Source organism: Mya arenaria, chromosome 5 (genome assembly GCF_026914265.1).
Source record: "Mya arenaria isolate MELC-2E11 chromosome 5, ASM2691426v1".
NCBI lineage: Eukaryota > Metazoa > Mollusca > Bivalvia > Myida > Myidae > Mya > Mya arenaria.
Window position 1 is genome coordinate 34,759,527 of NC_069126.1, and position 21,198 is coordinate 34,780,724.

The 21,198-nt window shown below is 33.1% G+C and overlaps 1 protein-coding gene across 3 annotated transcripts in view; it reads left to right on the forward strand.

Annotated features, from left to right (window-relative positions):
• Positions 1–21,198, forward strand: part of LOC128234552 (uncharacterized) — a 43,487-nt gene that overhangs the window by 14,546 nt on the left and 7,743 nt on the right. For all 3 annotated transcript variants that reach the window (XM_052948829.1, XM_052948828.1, XM_052948830.1), the window contains 2 exons: positions 16,258–16,581; positions 20,122–20,237. In XM_052948829.1, the coding sequence (XP_052804789.1) occupies positions 16,258–16,581; positions 20,122–20,237 (440 nt within the window). The remainder of the gene's footprint in view (positions 1–16,257; positions 16,582–20,121; positions 20,238–21,198) is intronic.

Here is a 21,198-nt window from a genome sequence, read left to right on the forward strand (position 1 = left end):
TAATTGCGCATTCGACATCCTAATGCAATATAAACTGTCATGATCTGCCCCCAGATTTCAGATTTAGTAAGCTTCTTATGACACAGACAACAGTTTTGCCTATACTGTATATGATCTGCAGGTTGGCGCATGATTATTATATATTAATGACATATTTAGCTGACTGCAGTGGTCAAAATTGACACCAGCCCAAATTTTTTGTAGCAGGGCTTGTTAAAAAAATTAATGCCAAGCATTAGTGTTTGAATTCGGGCTTGTACCTCCAAAAGTCTAATTGGATGACTGTGACTCAGTATGTGCATATTTTTGTTACTGTTTGGACTTTCTGGTAGCATAGTTGTGCTTGTTAAATGAAAAATTCTTCCCTCAGAAAAATTGTATCCATGGTGTGTGTTTTTCCATGTAAATGTTCTTATAACTATAGTATATGTCACTGTTATGTTGGTCTAAATAACTGTTTCAAAGATGTGATTACTTTCAATGTACCTGTCCTCAGAATTATTAATTTGTAAGTTGTATACATGAATGTAATGTCTGTTCGTGAATAACTGTTCCCATGGGGTGTATCTCTTCATTGTACTAAATGTCCTTATAACTCTTACTATAGTATCTGTCAGTGTAATGTTCGTCCTTGAATAACTGACCCCATGGCACGTGTCTTTGTAATGTACCATACATTTTAGAATGACTATTATGATTATTACTATATATTGAAAGTCAAATGTAATGTCCGTCCCTGAATAAATGTCACTATAGTGTCATTTTTTGTTATAGAGTGCATTTTAGAATAACTATTTATACTATATTGTATGTAATTGTAATGCTTGTCCCTGAATAACTGTCCCCATGGTGAGATTCTTTGGGCCATCCATAAAAAAATTGTATGTTTGCTGTAACGCTACCCATCATTTTTACAGTGAGTAGGTAGGTAGGGATTTTTTTTCCCATTGTGTGCCTTAAATTACTCAGTAAATAAGTTTCTTATCATTTCAGATTGCTTGACACTTCATTTTGGACAGACCTCATCCATTAATCCATTATCATGTAGTACAGTGTGATGACTATCATCAGACATGTCTCATTCCATCATCCTCATTTGGACAGATCCCATGGACACAGACTTAGATACTTCATCAGTGTGTCTACATAGTTGTACAACAAACTCTTAGGATTACAATATAAATAGTTACAGAACATTATAATAATAAATTTGGTATTTATAATGAACATCCAAAATAAGTTTCCTGTTAATAAAGTCTAATGCATTGCATCATTTTTGTTTATTGGCTTTGTTTGAGTAACATTTTTAGAAACCTACTCACAATGTTCCTGGGCAATCTCAGTCATCCTGAGTTGTTTACCAGTTCTATAAAGTCCCCATACTCCTATCAGTAACTGAGAACAGCAAGAGGGACCAAAATGCTGTAGCAATCATGTACAAATCATGACCCATGAATGTGTTGTAAACCTGGATTTTGGGCTGACCTATGATATACCATGTTAAAGTAAAGCTTACATCATTTTGATTGCTCATGATTAGTCAGGCTAGACAAACCAGGCGAGACAGTAGCAGTCAGTTGGGCCTAAAGGAATTTACAGCCTAGGGCCGGACCCCTGCTACCTTGCAGACACCCTAATCTCTTGAAATTGTGTATTGACCCTTAATTATAATGGATACACTAGGCAGTGGACAAATAAGTAGGTACAGGCAAGCTAAACTTCAGGTCCCACTCAGGGTGCAGACATGTTTGATGTCCTGCAGTTATGCAATTGGACTTGTAAGTTAGGAAGCTTCTTGTAAACAAGGCAGTAGACTCAGCAGGTGCAGAAATGCAGTCTGCTTATTTGACTGATAGTCTAAAGAAGGAAGTTGCTAATTTGCTATAAACATTGTTATTATGCTCCTTATTATGTGTAGGATTTTCCAGATTCGAGGACACCTGCACCGACGCAATTTTCTCAAAATGTTCATCTATTTCAGGGTCAATTGCGACATTTTCAGTTAAAGCGGAAAAGACATCAAACCAGGACTCGTTTGTGCTGAATTTTCTAATGGAGTTTCGAGCATGGAATATGGTTTCAGGCCCCTTTTTCTCGATAACTGTAACCGCAAAGGTTACACGCTCGCCTTCGTTGGCCATTTTGTCGATAAAAACAAAAGTCAACTGCATGACGTAATATAAATGAGCCGAAGGAAAATAATAAGCGGAAAGAAAATATAATGAGCGGAAAGATTATTTTCCGTACGCTCGGAGATGCGAAAAAAAATAATTTCGTCCTGGAGGGCCTAAAAAAAAAGTTGAGTCGCGGTAATTTCGTGAGTCGGTCGCGTTACAGCAAACATTCAATTTTTTAAGGATGGCCTTGTAGGTACATTTGAGAATACTAATTTCTGGAGTGTGTGTCAATGTTATGTCCGTCCCTGAATAACTGTCACCATTGGGTATGTCTTTACAATGTACATGTCAGAATTACTATTACTATATAGTATAATGTCATTTAGTCAATGTATGTGTGTCCCTGAATAACTGTCCCAATGGTTCTATTCTATGTAAAGTAAATGTCAGGATAATTATTAGTATATGGTTATTGTCAAGTGTGATGTCTGTCCATAAATAAGTCTCCTCATGGTGTGTGTCTTTGCAATGTTCATGTAAGAATAACTATAACTATAGTGTATGTCAATTAAGTCTAGTCAATGTAACATCCGTCCCTGAATAACTGTCCTCGTGGCGCTTGTCTTAAAATGTTAATATGTCAAAATAACTAGTACTTATAAAAGTGTATACATCAATGTAATGTCCGTCCCTGAATAACTGTCCCCATGGCATTTGTTGTTACAATGATAATGGCAGAATAACTATTTCTATAATGTATGTTAATGAAATGTCTATCCCTGAAATGTCGCCATGGTGTGTGTCTTTACAATTTTCATATCAGAATAACTATTTTTATAGTGTATGACAATGTAATGTCCGTCCTTTATTAACTGTCCCCATGGGGTATGTCTTTGCAATGTTCATAAATTTCAGAATAACTATTTATATATATATAGTGTATGTCAATTTAGTGTGACAGGCCCTGATAAACTTTCCCCATAGTGTGTGTCTTTGCAATGTTCATTTCAGAATTACTATTTCTATAGTGGTGTTAATGTAATGTCCGTCCCTGATTAACTGTCCCCATGTAGGGATTCTATGTAAAGTTCACATCAGGATAATTAATTACTGTATTGTATATCAGTGTTATGTCTGTCCCTAATTAAGTCACCCTAAGGGTGTCTGGTGTGTGTCTTTACAATGCTCATGTCAGAAATACTATTAGTATAGTGTATGTAAATGTAATGTCCGTCCCAGAGTAACTGTCACCATGTAGCGATTCTGTGTAAAGTACCTGTCAGGATAACTAATTACTATATAATTGTATGCAATGTTATTTCCCTAAATAAGTCACCCCATGGCTGTCTCTGCAATGTTCATGCCAGAATAACCATTACTTTAGTGTATGTCAATGAGCATTATGTTTGGTCCTGTATTGAACTGTCCTCATGGTGTGTGTCTTTTCAAAGTTAATGTCAGAAATTCTATTACAATAGTGTATGTCAATGTTATGTCCATCACCCTGAATAAATGTCCCCATGTAGTGATTCAATGTCAGTACATGTCAGGGTATTATAACTAAATTCTATATTGTCAATGTTATGCACCAGTCAATTGTAACCACGGTACCGGCCCACCCCTACCAGGTCCGGGGGTATACCGGGGATAGCCGGGGAAAAGGGCAGTGTTTTTACTTTCCAAGTGGTCCCGCAGGGTGACTGCGGTGGTTTTGTCATAGGGCCAAATTTAGCCAAGATTGGGCCTTATATAGAGTCTCTGGGGTGCAGGGGCATTTGGCAGGGGTTTAACCATCAGTTCGTCCCCGTAGGGCGGGGATTTTACCCGGGGTCGGCTGGACCGAAAGTCAAAGTCCTGGCTATTCCCTGGACCTGGGGGGGGGGGGGGGCTGTGGTTACAATTGACTGGTGAATTATAATGTCAGTCCCTAAATAAGTATTCCCATTGGCGTGACTGTCATGGTAATGTACATGTACCCATAATTATTACTTTAGTATATTATTTTAAAACTAACAGTAGGATGTCAAAATGACTTAATTAATTAAATACACCATGATAAATGATAATATAATTATCATGAGTGGATGGTACTCTGAAATTGCAGACACTGATATTATTTTTTTTAGTTGGAAGATTTTACTATTGTTAAAGTGTGGAATAAACAGAATTTATGATGAAATGGGTTTCATTTTCCTACATGCCTTGGCGAAACAAAATAATCCGCTGAGTTATCTCTGTTCCTTGAAGCTGTCAAATAAGTTCACATTTGGATTATATATATCTTATATATATATATATATATATATATATATATATATATATATATATATATATATATATATGTCTAATGTCTACATTCATGCACAATATTTTGCTAAGAATTGGGCGCAAGTCCGCTAACGCGTTCACAGGGGGTACTTTGAATGACTGGGGAATAGCACAGTAGTGCCCCTAGTGTGCCTCCTTGTTTTCAGTCCCTACTGAAAGATTACTGTTGGTCAGCCTTAGAGTATTTGAGGTTGGCTGATGTAGTTTTTTCAACAGTCAGAGACTTCTGTTCAGGATTTCCATTCCTTTATTCTAAGAATAGTGTTCCTTTTAAATCAGCGATAACAAATAACACCATTGCAATTGCAAATCCAGTATGATTAAAGTCTATTTTTGTATAGTTATATGAATTTTTCATATGTGGCAGGTCTATTTTAGAAGTCTTTTGTTTATAATTGTCTCTGTGGCTGCATTTATGCCACTCTGATCCTGTTGTTGTTGAGATAATGAAGGTATGCACGTGCCCTATGATGGCTTGATCCCTTTACATATATACCCAAGTGTGACTGAACAAAATTTTGAAACCAAAGGGGGGAGTTTTACCCCCATCCGTTGATGGAACTTTTGCTAAAGGAGTATTTTTGTACCATTAATGCCCTTAAAATTCTCTATAAACAAAAAGTCCACAATTAGAAAATAGTAGGAGAGAACATAATTAAACTTTTCCAATAAAAAAAATCTTAATCAAGATATGGAAAGGGCCCTTATAATAGCCAATTAAACTTAAAATTAAAAACAAAAAGTAAGACTTGTTAATTACTCTAAAATCTAGGTGTTAGATGACCTTAAAGCTGCACTCTCGCAGATATACCATTTTGACATATTTTTTTGTTTGTCTTGGAAAGAGCAAATTTCTGCCTAGATATCTGCAAATAAATTTATGATATAAGATTGCTGACAAAATCAGATCTTAGATTTTCACATTTTTCTGTTTGAAAAATTGATGTTTTTTAAGGAAAATGCATATTATATGATTTTTGGATTTTTTGTTAGTAGTTTTATTTATATAACTGGTTCCATGGATTTTTGCAAAAATTGGCTGGTTCCAAGGCAAACAATAAAAAGTTGTCAAAATGTTCAATCTGTGAGAGTGCAGCTTTAAGTGCACCGTACAAAGAAAGCTGGTAAAAATATTGAATAAATTACACTTGAAGCCAAATTGTGTTTAAACTGGGACCAATAATATGTTATCTTACTCCCAGGTTTAAACAATTGCAAATAATAACAATAATTATAGTTTTGTCTGGCTTTTCTTACACAAATAGAAACTAATTTTTTAATCAAACAAAGGACATTAAAACGGCATATCCAGAATATCCTTGAAATAATATCAAAATGCCAAAATGAAATGTACAAAAAAAACAACATCTGAATTAAATAACAATTAGCCACTTTAGCAAAATGGAGAATTATACATTTAAGATATTCACATAAAATTCGCCTCAATTTTTCCTTTCCATATGATTATATATATTTCTTATTTTTTTCCCTCTTTGCTATTAGCCTATAAATAAATCAACATGACCATAAGCAATTATTTTAATCAATTCTGTGAAATGCTATGAAATTGAAGTTCAATTCTAAATTGACAGTCATGTATTTTTTCCAATATTATAAGGATTTATATTTTAAGCATAATTAAAGAACATCAACTTGTATTTTGATCAATTAAAGTGCATATAACTGCAGATTATGTTTATTATCTTAAATAAATTATAAGCCCATTCATAATCATATTTATAGCACCATTTTCAGAATAATGATTGTCACATTATTAACCAGGCTTTCCCTGTATAAAACTGTCATTCATAAAGAAACATTAAAAGGCACTTTAACTCACGCAGCCAATCAGATGTCAAAATCAGTAAAAGGGGCAATGTCAAGTCCAGTGAAAGGGGCGGAGCTAAGATAAATACTGACATGAAATGTAGATGGATCTTACCAACTGAGGAACTATTTTGATTTTCCTCATTTGCTTGTAATAAAAATTAAACTTTTACATTGATACAATATAAAAGTGAATTATAAAAGCAAAATAATGACACCAAACATGACACATCTTCCATAAAGATTAGCATTTTGATAAACTTCCTGGAATTGTTATAATCAAAATACCTTGCACCAATATATCAAATCCTACTCCCACACTTGTAATGCAATGTAATAAAGTAAAAATATATACAGTATGCAGCAAAACTGTCTTCAAATTAAATCCTTGATTAGGCCAAACAAATATTCTTAGTTTCTACTAACATCCCCCCAAAAAGGGTAGATAGGTAGGCATTGCTTTTTTTTGGATGACCATAATTCTTTAGCAAATTGACCTGTATCAGGGTATTATTTTAGGTCTCTGAAAAAACGCATTTTGATCAAAACGCAAAAAAAAAAAATATAGGAAGAAAAAAATAAATTCAGATGGGTGTAAACAAAGATTTGTATAGGCCTTATTATGACCATGTTGTCATATCAGTGATCAAAATAATCACAAGCCCACAAGCCCTGCAAATGTAAAGTTCTTTCTTGGCTGGCAGGGGCCCTGGGGGCCCACTTCAACTCTTGATTTATGGTAGGTTCTGTTGAAAGTGATTGAAGGAAAATACTAGTTTAAGAATATTGGCTTTAAAGGTCTCCATAGTAACACTTCTAAACCTAACAAATGGACGGAATTAGGGGGTAATTGGGGGTAATAAAACACATCTTGATAGTGACAATTTAAGTTTTTAAATCTTTCAAGTGGTGGTTCAACTAAGGAGGGATATATATATATTCTGTAACATTCTAAACTTTAGCATAAAATGTTAACTTAAATTTAATAATAAAAAATATAATTAATTTTTTTTGTCATTTAAAAAAACTTGTCACAGCTTCACATTCTCTTATTTTTAAGGCCTTCGACATATTTGAGTGGGATCCTGAAACAACCCCTGACACAACAACTTCATTTACAAGAACAACCCTGCGTATAAGAACTACAATACTTCTGACAAAAACAAACAAAAGCAACTCCAGATTTATGAACAACTCTGATTACTAGAACATGAACACCAACCCCATCTTCAAGAACAACAACTTCAACCCCAGATCATCAACACTTCCTGCAGGGACAACTACAAAATCATTGGCTTCAAGAACAAATTCATCCTAAACACAAACATCAGCAACAACAGCTACCCGAATAAAAATACTCGAACCACAAGAACACCAGCAACACACTCTTTAAGAACACCAGCATCATCATCTTCTTCTAGACTTGCAAATGCAACAAACACCAAAGACAAAGTTGAATGGTATGTATATATGAATGCAAAGTTTTGACATACACATGTATAAGATATAGTTATTTGTCTTATTCCATAAATATGACCTACTCATTAGAACGTCATTGATTAAATTATGTAAATGAATAAAACTAAACAATCAATTTGCTATCATGGATTCTTTAAGTCAATGAGCATATGACCTTTTTATTGTCTTTTTATTTTGTTAATGTCTCAAAAAAGAATGACTATACCTCAAGTTGGCTGATTTCCATTAGATTTGAAACATTATTGAAGTATTCAACAATATATTTTGAATAGGCTTTTTTTATTGAAGATTATGTTCATGCAACATACCTACTTTATTTGTGTGCAATGTAGCCATAAACTTAAAGGGACTAGACACCAGGTTGGCGAGTACAGTATTTCTTCAAAATAAGCCTAGAACTGTCGATGTGGTCATTTAGAAGGCTGATAATACAAAAGGGTTATTAGTACTGTGTTTTGATCCGGGAGGTTGTATTTAACTTGAGTGGAATTTTGCAGATTCGGATTTCACAAGGCACAGGCCTCCCGGATCAAAACGCCATACTGATAACCCTTTTATTATATATAAATTACTAATTTACTTGTTACATCACTTAAAATCCGCATGTTTTCATATAAATGTCATTTTAAAGGGGCTGTCTCACAGATGATGAAATAGCGAAAAAAACAAATTGTCGAAAAATGACATAAACTTGGCATCGATGTGTACAATGCATTGAAACGTACTAATTGAAGTACCACATAGTTTACAATTTATTTAAGTTTAGCAGTTACTTCGTAATTTTCCATTAAAAAGATTACTGGGTATGTGTATAAGGTAGAATTCATTCCTTATGCGTGATTGGCTAGAAGGTGTTATCACGTGAAGTTGGACTTCAATTTTGGCGACGCGGGTTTGACCCGGTCTCCGACACAATCTTTTTTTTTTTACATTTTGGTACTTTTTTTACAATTATGACATCAAAGCGTAACACATTCTATTAGATAATTGTCCTGAGATTCGTTACAGAAAAAACTTTTTTTGGTGCAAATCTTTGACACAGTCCCTTTAAGGACACATTATTTTGTTTTATGACATCATTTTAACATCACGCAATGACACTTGTAAAACGGCTGTAGTGCACTAGAGTGGAATACAGACTACTGTATTTGCGATATGTATTACGTGTGGATAAATGATGGGTATATATTAATAAATAACATTACATGATTAAAATGAACAGAGCAATTATTTAACTATCTCATTTGGGTTTCCTTGTGTAAAAATAGCGAATTAAGTTTTCCAAGTTTATATTATATCCATTTATGAATACAGATAAATATACTGATGCTTTTTTAAACTTACTGGGATATTATATGTGGTAAACACACCCCAGAAAGTTTCATATCGACAAAATGTGCAAAAGCTGTGAAATTATCTGTCTTAAGCAATGTTATATAGATATTAAAGTAAGATTAAAAGCTATACACTAGTATATCAATTGTATGTAAGTTTTTGACAGTTATCTATTTTTTTGCAATTGTATCATCTGGTGTCTAGTCCCTTTAATAAACACTGTTAAATTCATACATTATTGAAAAAAAATGACAAGCAGCAATTGTCATCACTTGATTGTTATCCTTGCTTTGGGGTTAAGTTTTGCATTCAGGTCAGTTACATGGAAACTATCAAAGCTGTCACTTCGAAACTTGAGGAACTTGTACATCTAATACCCTTATTCACATTATACCCTAAAATATTGAGTCTCACCTGTTTTTAGGGTAAAAAACGTGAATTTTGGTTGATTTTGAGAAATGGACACTAAGCTTCTTCATAGAAAATGAAAGGATTATGCCTTCAATATATCAAACTCATTTGGAAGGGAATGGGGAGGATGGGGGATATTTTAGTATTTGTGGACTTTTGTCTAATTTTTTTAAGTTTAATAAAATAATGTGCTTAGACGGCCGCTTACAAGCAAACTATCAGAGCTATCACTTTTAAACATTGGAATATTCACTTTCAAATGTACAATATGAAATTTACAATAAAAGGATATAATCAGACGAGCATTCAGAACCCGCAGCTGGTGCTCTTGTCATATGCCAAATGTGCTGGTATAAACAAGTGCCATTTTTTGTGTGAAATTTAAAGTTTCCTGTCTTAAATTGCAGGCTAACTTCAATGGAGAGGACAGAGTAATGGCAAAAAGAGGATCATTTTAAAGAGAGGAGGAAGAGGGATCAGAGGCCAAAATATCAGATTCACGATGGGGGAGGGAGGGGGGGGGGGGGGCGGTGGAGCAATTTTCGAAAATTATTGACATACATGTGTATATATATATATATATATATCATGGTAGGAACTGTTTGCCTTGTCAACTGTGACTTATATATTTAGTTCTTGTGTCAGCCTGTGCTTATCTCAAATATTTAATGACATTTTATTGGTTTGTTTGATAGACATGATAGACATGATAATTATATAACTATTAAATATAATTGGCAACAATTTTAGATAAAACATTGTAACTCAGGTTAACTTTATAATAGATAATTAATTGTTTATATGCAATATATATTTAAGGATGCATATTTCTTTTATTCTTGAATCTATTTTTTGTGTAGTTTTTTTCATATATCGAAAATATTTTTCATGAATGTGGGTTTTTAATTCTTTGTCAGTCTCAAAAGAATTAAACAATTTGTGTTGAATTAATTTGCTAGACTGAAACTAGGCTGTTAATATTGGTCAGACTAATTGAATCAGAGAATATTGTGTACAGCTAATCGGATTACTGACCAATAGAGTGAATTTAGTCAATGATGTATGACCCTAAGATTAAGATTGACTTAAAGCTGCACTCTCACAGACTGAAGTGTTAACAACTTCTTTATTTTTTGGCTTGGAAAGAGCCAATTTATGCGAAAATGCATGAAAAATAGTGTCATAAGACTGCATACTTTATTATTTAAGTTCAAGAAGTGATATTGTATCATGCCATTACACATTAATTTTCGAACAGAAATCTATAAATCTGCGATCTGATCTTTTGTCAGCAGTCTGATTTGCAAAAAAGAATTTCGAAATTTGCTCATTTAAGACAAAAAAATAGAACAGCTGTCAAAACCGTAAATCTGTGAGTGTGCAGCTTATTTGCATATTTTGAACTTATGTTTCTTCATTCGTTTATTTCATTTTTGAACAGGGTTGTTTCAACCCTGTTCAATGTAGCCACAAATTCGACACTCACAACAGAAAATTCCTATTAATAGTAACAAATGTCGCCAGCCGATTTACCACCAAAAATATAGTTTGATAAAGTGCAGACTATATTAATTGCAAGCTATGTTTCAAATAACCAAGATAGATTTGACAAAGCAAGAAGCAATCATAACGCAATATCTGTTTAAATAATTTAATCTGTTGAACTTGAAAGATAACATTAAAGTAGTAACCCTGCACCAAAAGATGAATGAACATCGAAACGTAAACAAAGAATTACTATCCTATCCACTCTAAGCGCATCATTCAATCACGTGACGCAATGATGAAGCCAAGTGAATTTACAGCCGAAGAGAGATAATCCTATAATGAGATAATGCAGTAAGTTAATCAGATTTCACTGCCTTGCCTTTGTAAAGAAGAAGCGGGAAATCCAAGCTTGATTGATTGTCGTGCACATTCGAAGTCTACAGAGATGTTTGTTTCACTTTGTTTTAGAAAACCTGATTGTTTTACTTGGAATCTGATGTTCTGATGGTTAGTTTTGATTTGCATTTGTAGTCTTTTGTGTTTGTCTTGGATTAGCAATGGATTGGAATGATCATTATTTCATTCAGCTGCATTTATTTAGTTTTGTCATGTATTTTTACGACATCAGCAGATTTTGTAAATAAACCGAGAATGGCAGTTCCGTGATATTCTTTTAGCCTCTTTCCATATAATAATATATGTGGGTTTGGTCACTGATGATAACATGCATGGAAAACAGAAGTCACCATGGATGTACGTGGGAGTAGGAGTGTTTGATTCCATAAATCAGTAAGTTATATGTCAATGATTTGTTTTATGATGTACTGTTTTGTTGTAATCGCTTGTATTATATGTGTGTTTTATATGCTTTAGCCATTTAATTTAATCTGCCACTGCACACGATTAAAACATACCTGGTATAAGATATAAGGCTATTTACGATGCTAACTTATAAACATGTTATTATTCATTATCTTATGATTGTTTATATTTATATTTTCATGACGCTCCGATATTATATCTACATTCGATAATGTTGAATATAGAGATATTGAAGAACAATGTGTTTGTTGTTTGAACTATCAAACTGCTACATATGGTAACCTGGACATATAGACACACCCTCGCTTAGGAATTACAAATGTATTCCCATCTTAAAACCTCGAATGACCTAGAAAGCAACAATGGTCTCATTGATCTTAATTATCACACAGTTTCCCTGCTTAAAACATCACGTGATAGCCCACGTGGGAATAACAAACGTGCTAAAGTGCTGACGAGTTACCTGACGATAAAGAAATAGAAGATAGTTGCTGACCATATAGACAATGAAGGAAAAAAAGTTTTGAAATAAAAGATTTTATGTTAACTTTATATGATGTATATATCTACAATTGTTTGAAATCAATTATTTAATTTTTCATCATTTTAATTAAGAAACCATTTCTCTTTTAATTAATCTGTTTTATTTTCGAAGTTGTTTTGTGAATAACATAGGCAAACTCGTTCTAATGAGTAAAGTTTAGTATATATATACTCATATGTAACACCATATGATGGAGTTCTGCTCGGATTGGTTACGTTCTCCATCATTGTTTGCCTTCTCACACAGTGATATTAATTTTATTGTCAATAAAATATTAATTTTTCATTTACTATCATGCTTCAGTAAACCTGGGGCGGCCCCTATGGTTGTTTTACACGCGGATTCTTAGATTCACTGTGCAACATATCAGCACCTTATTATCGTAAATCATAATGGTGAAAACCCGTATAAAACCCTGTTCATACAGCGCTATCAGCGCTTTGATTAAAGTTATTATCAATTTAGATCTTAGAATATTGTTTTTATATTGATTTATAAATAAATAACAGTATTATACTAATATCAAAGTAAATTTGTACTGGCAAATTTTAAATGGACAGTTAAAGCTGCACACTCACAGATATACAATTTTTACAACTTTTATATTTTTTGTCTTGGAAAGAGCACATTTTTGCGTAAATATTTGCAAACCAGTGATAAAAGATTGCTGCCAAAATATCAAATTGCGGACTTTCATATTTATGTTTGAAAATTAATGTTTTATTGCCTAAACCATTACTAACGGTTGAAGGAAAATGCATAAGACATCAATTTTTGAACTGAAATATAAAGATCTACAATCTAATTTTTCAGCAGTCTTATTTAACTGTTTTCTATGGAATTTCGAAAACTATGGCTCCAAGACAAAAAATAAAAAAAAGTTTTCAAATGTTCAATCTGTGAGAGTGCAGCTTTAATAAATAGTTAAATGCTTGTTTGTTTTTTAATTCTGATTTTTATAATAAGTTGATGATCGCCATGTATCATTGATAAAACATGTAAAAAAAAATCTTGTTTATTTTCCAACGCTGTTTTGCATTTAAATTTGCTGACATAATGCTCTCCAAAAACTTCTGATATGTGGTTTTAAAATGTGTGTTCATCCTTTATTCAGCTAGTGGATGGAATTCATTAAACTACTGTATTCAGTACACCATGCAGTTCTTCCAATTGTTTGAAAGCAATTATTTCACAGAATCTGATAATAGAGGGACCGGACTCAAGATTCTACATTGCAAGAAAAAGTGAAAATTGTCAAAATTTATCATCAAACTGTTATGTTTCAACAGTGTACAGTGCACTGAATCTTACTTACTTATGTAATCATATAAGTCGAAATTAACTCACTTTGTCTACCATGTAAATCGAAGTAAATTTAGCAATAGCAATCATGTGTTTGTTTATCTGTACCAACCATGTGACCTTTACATGCTTAAAGTAGATATGCTAATACTAATAAACGGGAAAATCATTATGTGCTATTTTTTAAAGATTACTTGTCTCAGAGACAGTGATGAAATCTTTTAAACACATTAAATGATGTAATATCAGTCTCATAATAATTGGTATTGATTCGGCTAGGCTTGTTTTGAGGTAATATTGAATATCTTGTTTTTGGATCATCTGGTGTCCAAGTCCCTTTAATGTGTGTCTGGGTGGGAATCAGCCACTGGGGTCAGCCACCGGGGCTGAGTAGGAGACAATTCTAGTGACTACATTGTCTATCATGGGTTTAATCCCCATATTGGACGCCCTTATCCATACAGTTTTACCAACCCTTTAACATTCAGTATAAAACATTGTGTACACAGGGTATAGATTACAAAAGTATTACATTAGTATTAAATGGGTTGTGTCACTTGTGTGTGTGTCTATGGGGGTAGATTTTTGTTAAGCAAAAAAAAATTGTAGTCATTTATGGTATTTTTCCTAGACAATAAAATAATTATAGATGATTATTAAAGCTGCACTCTCACACATTGAACGTTTTGACAACTTCTTTAATTTTTGTCATGGAACCTGAAAGTGCATTCAAACCATTCATATAAGACTGCTGACAAAAAAATAGTCACAGATTTTTTTCTTTATAAGTTAAATTTTTATGTTTCATGCATTTTTCTTAAACCGTAAGTAACGGTTTATAGAGATGAAAGATAAGTTTTCTGACTGAAATTTAAAAATCTGCTATCATATATTTTGACAGCAGTCTTTAACCACTGGTCCGTAATGTCTGGTCCGTAATGTCCATGGTCCGTAGTGTCCGTGACCCGTTTCAAGATACCAATAATGGGTAATTCGAAGACAAAAAAATAAAAAAATCTGTTAAAATGGCAAAACTGTGAGAGTGCAGCTTTAAAATGTTAAGTGGCAGTGAAGGGGAGTGGGGTTGGGGGTTAGTTATCCATTATTTAAACGAAATTATATATCACTTTGTAGTTCTTAAATGAAATTTTAAAGCCTTGAATGAAAGTGATCATGTAGATAATAAATAAACTGGAAGATCACTGATGGCTATAACGGCTGTATATCGACGATACCGAGGGTTACATACAACTAATTATTAAAATCTGATTTTGTTTTATTAAAAACACATGTTAACTTAATATTATTGACTCAATATAAATATGTAAAACAACTTCACTTCTTACACAACATCCAACCGCTGGAAATTGAAATGGCTTTTGTCGTTGTGTTTTTTTCGTTAAATAGCATTCCTGATTTTTGCTGGGTTTTTCTCCCGTAAAATATGCATTAAATTAATGGATTTCTCAAATGAAAGAAATGACTCTAGAATAGTCATTCAAATAAGTATTTACATTAAAGTAATGTATAAAATTTCAAAAACATAAAGCTTGAATTGATTTCTTTTTTTGCTAAAATGTAGGAGTTTTATCCCGCAGGAGAAAAACCCCGTACTGAAAAGCGGGTTTTTTTTGTTTCGCGTTATTTCACTTCCGGTGTCGAAGCATAATGCTCCTTTTGATATAAGATGTTGTTTTGAGCTAAAATAACTTGAATCTTGTATTTTTGAAACCCCGCGGGATTTTTCCCCAGTTTTTGAAAAACGGGAGAAAAATCCCGCGGGAGTGTGAAAAACCCCGTGTTTTTCTGCAAAAAACCCGCTGGGGCCCGAAGTTGGTGGGTCAATTAGACAAACTTTCAAAAACATTTCGCAAACAAAAAACACCAAAATCATACCTTAATGAAGCCTTCTAAATAAATTATAAATAAATTTAATCTTTACCTATATAAACAATTGATGTTAAATATATTATTCAAAGCTGATGTTAGCATTATAACTATAACGTATATGACCTATAGGTACAACGAATCCGTTAAGAAGTGTGTTCTCTCAGTTTCAACTATTAACCAACAAATGGTTTCGAATCGCTGTGTTAAAGAATAATGACAATTGAAACGAACTACATGTACGTTTAATTTACTAAAACAAAGTGACTGAACATGTGCTTTCAGCAACTACAATTAAAGAAGGAATTTGGAAAATATGCTGCAATTAAACATACACAAACATAGTGCATAATTACCATTAAAAAGATAATGGAAATTGAAAAAAAAGAGTTAAAGGTATACCTATTGATAACATAGAATATTCAGTCCCAATGCAATGTCTAGCTTCTGCCATTCCTCTATCTTAATAAAACAATGTAAAATACAGGAACAATCCCAGTAAATAATGGCAAGATATGTCAATACGATACTTACATTCCAAATCATACCAAGAATCAATTGTGATGACACGCCATTTTTAAATCATAATTCAAATACACTTTTTTGTATTTAATATATCAAAATTACAACATGCATATAACGGAACTGGGAATGTTTCCAACGAATATAGATATTTCATTGCAGTACATTTTTAGTGTTCGTTTTATTTATTTTCAGTATCGACGTGTCGTGCAAAAGTTAAAATTATTCAAGACAACGGTATTTCGATCGAGTTCGACAAACCACTCACGATTACGTGTACAAATGACATGAACTCTGATGTTGAGTTTCGACTTGAACAACTTGTAGTTGCTTATTGTTTTGGAACATATGGCTGCAAAATTGATGACGGAAGGTTTAACATAATGCAAAACACAACTGCGGGAAGGAACGAATATATTTTGACATCTACTGATGCTATTACGACTGATCTTTGTGGCGTATATGAGTGTATAGACCTGCTTTACCCAGCAAAGGATTCAGCTCAAGTTTCGATAATAGGTAAGTGATGACTTGTAAACCACTGTGACAAAGGCGATGTTAGATTGCCCGTCTTAAAGCTGCACTCTTACAGATTGACCATTTTTACCACTTTTTTTTATTTTTTTTGTCTTTGAAAGAGCAAATTTTTGCGTAGATATCTGCAAACCAATGATATAAGATTGCTGACAAAAACAGATCGCAGATTTTCATATTTCCTTTCAAAAATAAATGTTGTATGGCTTAACCGTTACTAACGGTTTAAGAATAATGCATACATCATCAATTTTAATCTTAAATATAATAGTCTGCGATCCAATTTTGTGTCAGCAGTCTTATATAACTGTTCTTCATGGATTTTATTTGCAAAAATTAGCTCATTTCAAGACAAAAAATAAAAAAAGTTGTCAAAACGTTCATTCTGTGAGAGTGCAACTTAAAATGATTGTATCGTACCTTTGGTGAATAGGCACTACTGCTCCGGCCAAATTCATTCGTTCGCAGATGATGTCTGTATCTGATCGTTTAGTACTTGAAGTAACTCTTTTAGTATAAATGTTATTTTTTGCTTTAAACTTTATTTCTTAAAGCTGATGTTAACTTGATTAGGCGTATACGAGTATTTTAGGTTTATAATTATTTCGGCAAGTTTGAGGATGGGTACTCATAAATCAATTAAACCCGTAGTAAACTGGTGTTTTTGACCGTTCCAAAGTGTTAAATTTACAATATGTTTTGATGCACATGTAGTATGTCTGTGATATATTCAATTAGATATAAATATGTTGAGTTGTAAGTTATTTAGAGGTTGATATATGGCGGAGACGGGGCATTGGGTGATTATTGGCCCGAGTCTCTAATAACGGCCCGAGACGTAGTCGAGCAGTAGTCATAAGCACGAGGGCCAGTTATTTCGCAACGGCCCGGCTCCGCCATATATTATCATCTTTAAAACATACGTTTGTTCTTCTTTTGTAAATTAACTTTATATTATTCTTAAAATTTACTTGCAATCCAGTTGTACATTTTTATCTTCATTATGCTTGAGGACGATCAGTAAACTTACTCTAAAATTTAATTTATTTTTTGAGAGTAAGACAAGTTTGGGAAAAAAGGTAAACACATTTTGTTGCCAATTTTTCCCCCATCAATTCCAATTGTTCAGGAACACTTTAATCCGAATTTGTTGTAAACAAATCACTGATATCTTCCCTTTTATGCTTTGAATTTCACAATTCAGTTTAATAAAATTAAACTCGTAGTAGAACAACTTTCTGTTCTCAAGTAAACAAATACCTCGTATTATTGAGTTCGACATGTATCTACAGTGTTGATCAAAGTTCTTTTTTCAAGTAAAAACAGCTTTGCCGATTCGTTTTGTTTTTTAATGTCAATATTGAATACAACAAAACGCCGCCCAAATAGCTTTGACTGGTTATCGAACTCTAGCATATTTTCCTGAACAGTGTTCGCGTTTGCCTGCCTTTACGATTTTCATTATCAATGTGTTCAAGCAGATCGATAACAGACAACGCGAAAACTTTTCCTTCTTCACAGGATATTGCGACAGGTAAACACTGAAAGTTTACCTGTCGCACCAAATTTTTACCTGTCGCAATGTTACAAACAGTATTCAGTAACATCAGCCTAAACCTTGATTTTAAGCCTCTTTTTTAAATAAGTTTTGTAATTCCCCATTATAACAGGTTTAGTTCTTTTTGGTTAGATTTGTCCTACAGTACTATAATAAATTACAAACAAAAGCCAAACATAATGTAAAAAAATCAATATTCGGATCTTATAAATGTCATAATTTTTTTCTTCCCTTGCCTCCCAAAAAAAAACTCATATCTGGTTCGTCTACCCATGAAACAGCTAGATCTTACTCTTTTAATTCATCTTTAAATTAAAGATACAATAGGGTTATAAAATGTAACGAATTGTACTACAAGTCAAACTCAGGCACAACATTTATGCAAAAACGAAAGTAGAGTTCTTGTTATTGGCAATGTTAAACAGAGCGGAAAGAAAGTCAGCTCGGTATATTAATCATCATATTTAAATTAACACGATTGCCGGGAACCACTACATACGGAATTTTGTAATTTCCGAACATTTCCGTAAAATAAAAGTATTAGAGTACCAGTTGAAATCGGAACCTTACGCGTTTTATCGGCTTTTACGGAAACATGTCGAAATGGGGTTTACAAATAGTGAAGCACGGATTAACACGCTGAATAATCATGATATAAAAATAACTCTGAACATTTATTTAGAAACTGAAAGTAAATTTTCCGAAAATTAAACGGTGCTGACTTTAATTTTTGACCGGACATTGTGACCGACCAAAACAAAAGTTTCGTCGGTCAAAATTGAAATATACCGGACATGTCCGACTGTCCGACAAACATTCTCATTGTCTGCGATAAATTATGATTATTTGGTTTAGGCATTATTTTACAGTCGCCAAATTTGAAATTTAAGACGAAAATTGAATTTGCGTACAAGCGTTCTACGGACCGCAATATGATAATCGATAATCGGCCTGGGCCGCAACACTGATAATCGCCGAGTTAAGCAAATAATCGCGGAAGCCCTGCTTAAATGTGTTACTATATTTAGTTACACATGTATTACGTGTCTCTCGTTTAGTTTGTGTTGGGCTTTGATCGTGTGCCTTTAAACAGGATCATCGTAATGGAAACTACGCTTGTCATCAGTTTTCATGATGTTTTAATATAAAAACTCAACCTTAATACACAAATATCAATATATCGTTTTGTAAATGTGTGGGTAACCGTAGCTCTGTTATAAGAAACAAATAAAGAACCCACTGGTGTTTTGAACAAATACGTAACCCACTACTTGTCACAACGTGAATGAATAAAGTGTCAAGACCAGACTTCATTATATCAACAAAACCAGACGTCAAAAAAAACAAGAACTGCAAAAGAACACAGAACAACCAAATATTCGTGGAAAACTTGTCTATTGATCAATATTTGGATACCGCCTTGAAACGGTCAAAGAAATCACTTTGTAAATTATGTTGGATAGCAAAAGCTACGTAAATGTCTGAATTCAACGTCCTTAGCAAATACGTATAAAACTCGTAATAGATATGGAATAAATACCAAAATTCTTGACAATTTCGTTAATGCCTCTTGTTATTTGTTTCTGTAACATTGCGCACTTACTTAAGTTATTAAGGAGGTTTTATTCTCATGAAAAGTAACATTTCTTTCGTTACTATGTTTGTCGGATTAAGCAACTATGTCATTAATTTAGATGTTCAAATCGTAAGATCTGGGGGGGGGTATTAAAAGAGGAAAATCTCAATTTTGTTCATAGTCAGTACATTCATCATATTAAATTTAATTATTAACTAACTCTTTTATTCTTTGACCAGCCTCCTATTCAATTTGTTGAAAATAAATACGTTATATATTGATGCTTGTCTGAACATATCGAAAAAATGATTCCTGTAGTATTCCTCCTTGCAATTATGGTGATTATATGCAAATATATATGTTTCAATGTATTCATAAACTTCTTTTACAGGTTTTGACAATAAAACATATAATGCTACTGAGGAGAAAGATACCATTTATCTTACTACAGCGTGTATCTTTAATGTCTCTCTATCAGACATGCAGATAGTTTGGTACACTTACGACGTAAGTATATTATTAAGTTCATCAGCAACAACACCAACTGTTGCAACGGTTTTTATCTCATTCGAAACCCATTTTATTCATGCTTGTGACTCTCTGTTTATCATTTGAAGTTCTTTTATTTTTTCAAGATAAAACCGAAACACCTCATTCATTTATTTCTACGCCTGTTTGTCATTTACATATATCATATGCATTGACTTTGAGACAATTTGCTGTGTTATAAAACTAAACTTAAACTAAAAAAAGATGCACAAAAAATGCAATAGACTGCAGCGTTTTTTCTAATTTATTTAGTGCTTCATGTAAATGTGTGAAACTGTGTATGCGTATTCGCGTATTTAATCAATATTGAGCCCCAAAATTACCCAAACATAATCAGATAAAAATGGTCGTACCGTAGGTTATTTTTCGTTTTGAACTGTAATTTAACGGGCCTTCTATGCAGGTATATCTCAAGGTAAAAATATTCAGCAACTTTGATATGATATCTGGACACTTTGGCTTTGGGTGAACCTACCACATTTTGCCTTTTTTTATAAAACTAATATAAGAACAATATGCTTGCATAATCGGCTACATTGATATCATCGGTATATAGAGTTTAAATAACACATAAATAACTGGCAGTTTGAAAGGTTATCATCAATACAGGGATTAGCCAAGGTCATGGATTATCAAACAAGAAACACATAACGTCACAAGGCATTACGCACTACATAGCTATTGGTTAATGGAGTTACTGCATTAGCGCGTTAAAGAAGCGTCTAAATAAAAAAACTAGGAGCAAACGGAGGTTGTTATGATTGACGACAAAAGAAGGGAAACAACAGATCATCTTGAAATTGTTCAAAATGGATAAAATGATATTTTAATCACGGTTTGATTTATGAGGTCTGATTTGATAACGGTTTGATAATGCAAATCTCACAGTAAGAAAGACAGAAAATCGCTTAAGAGTTGT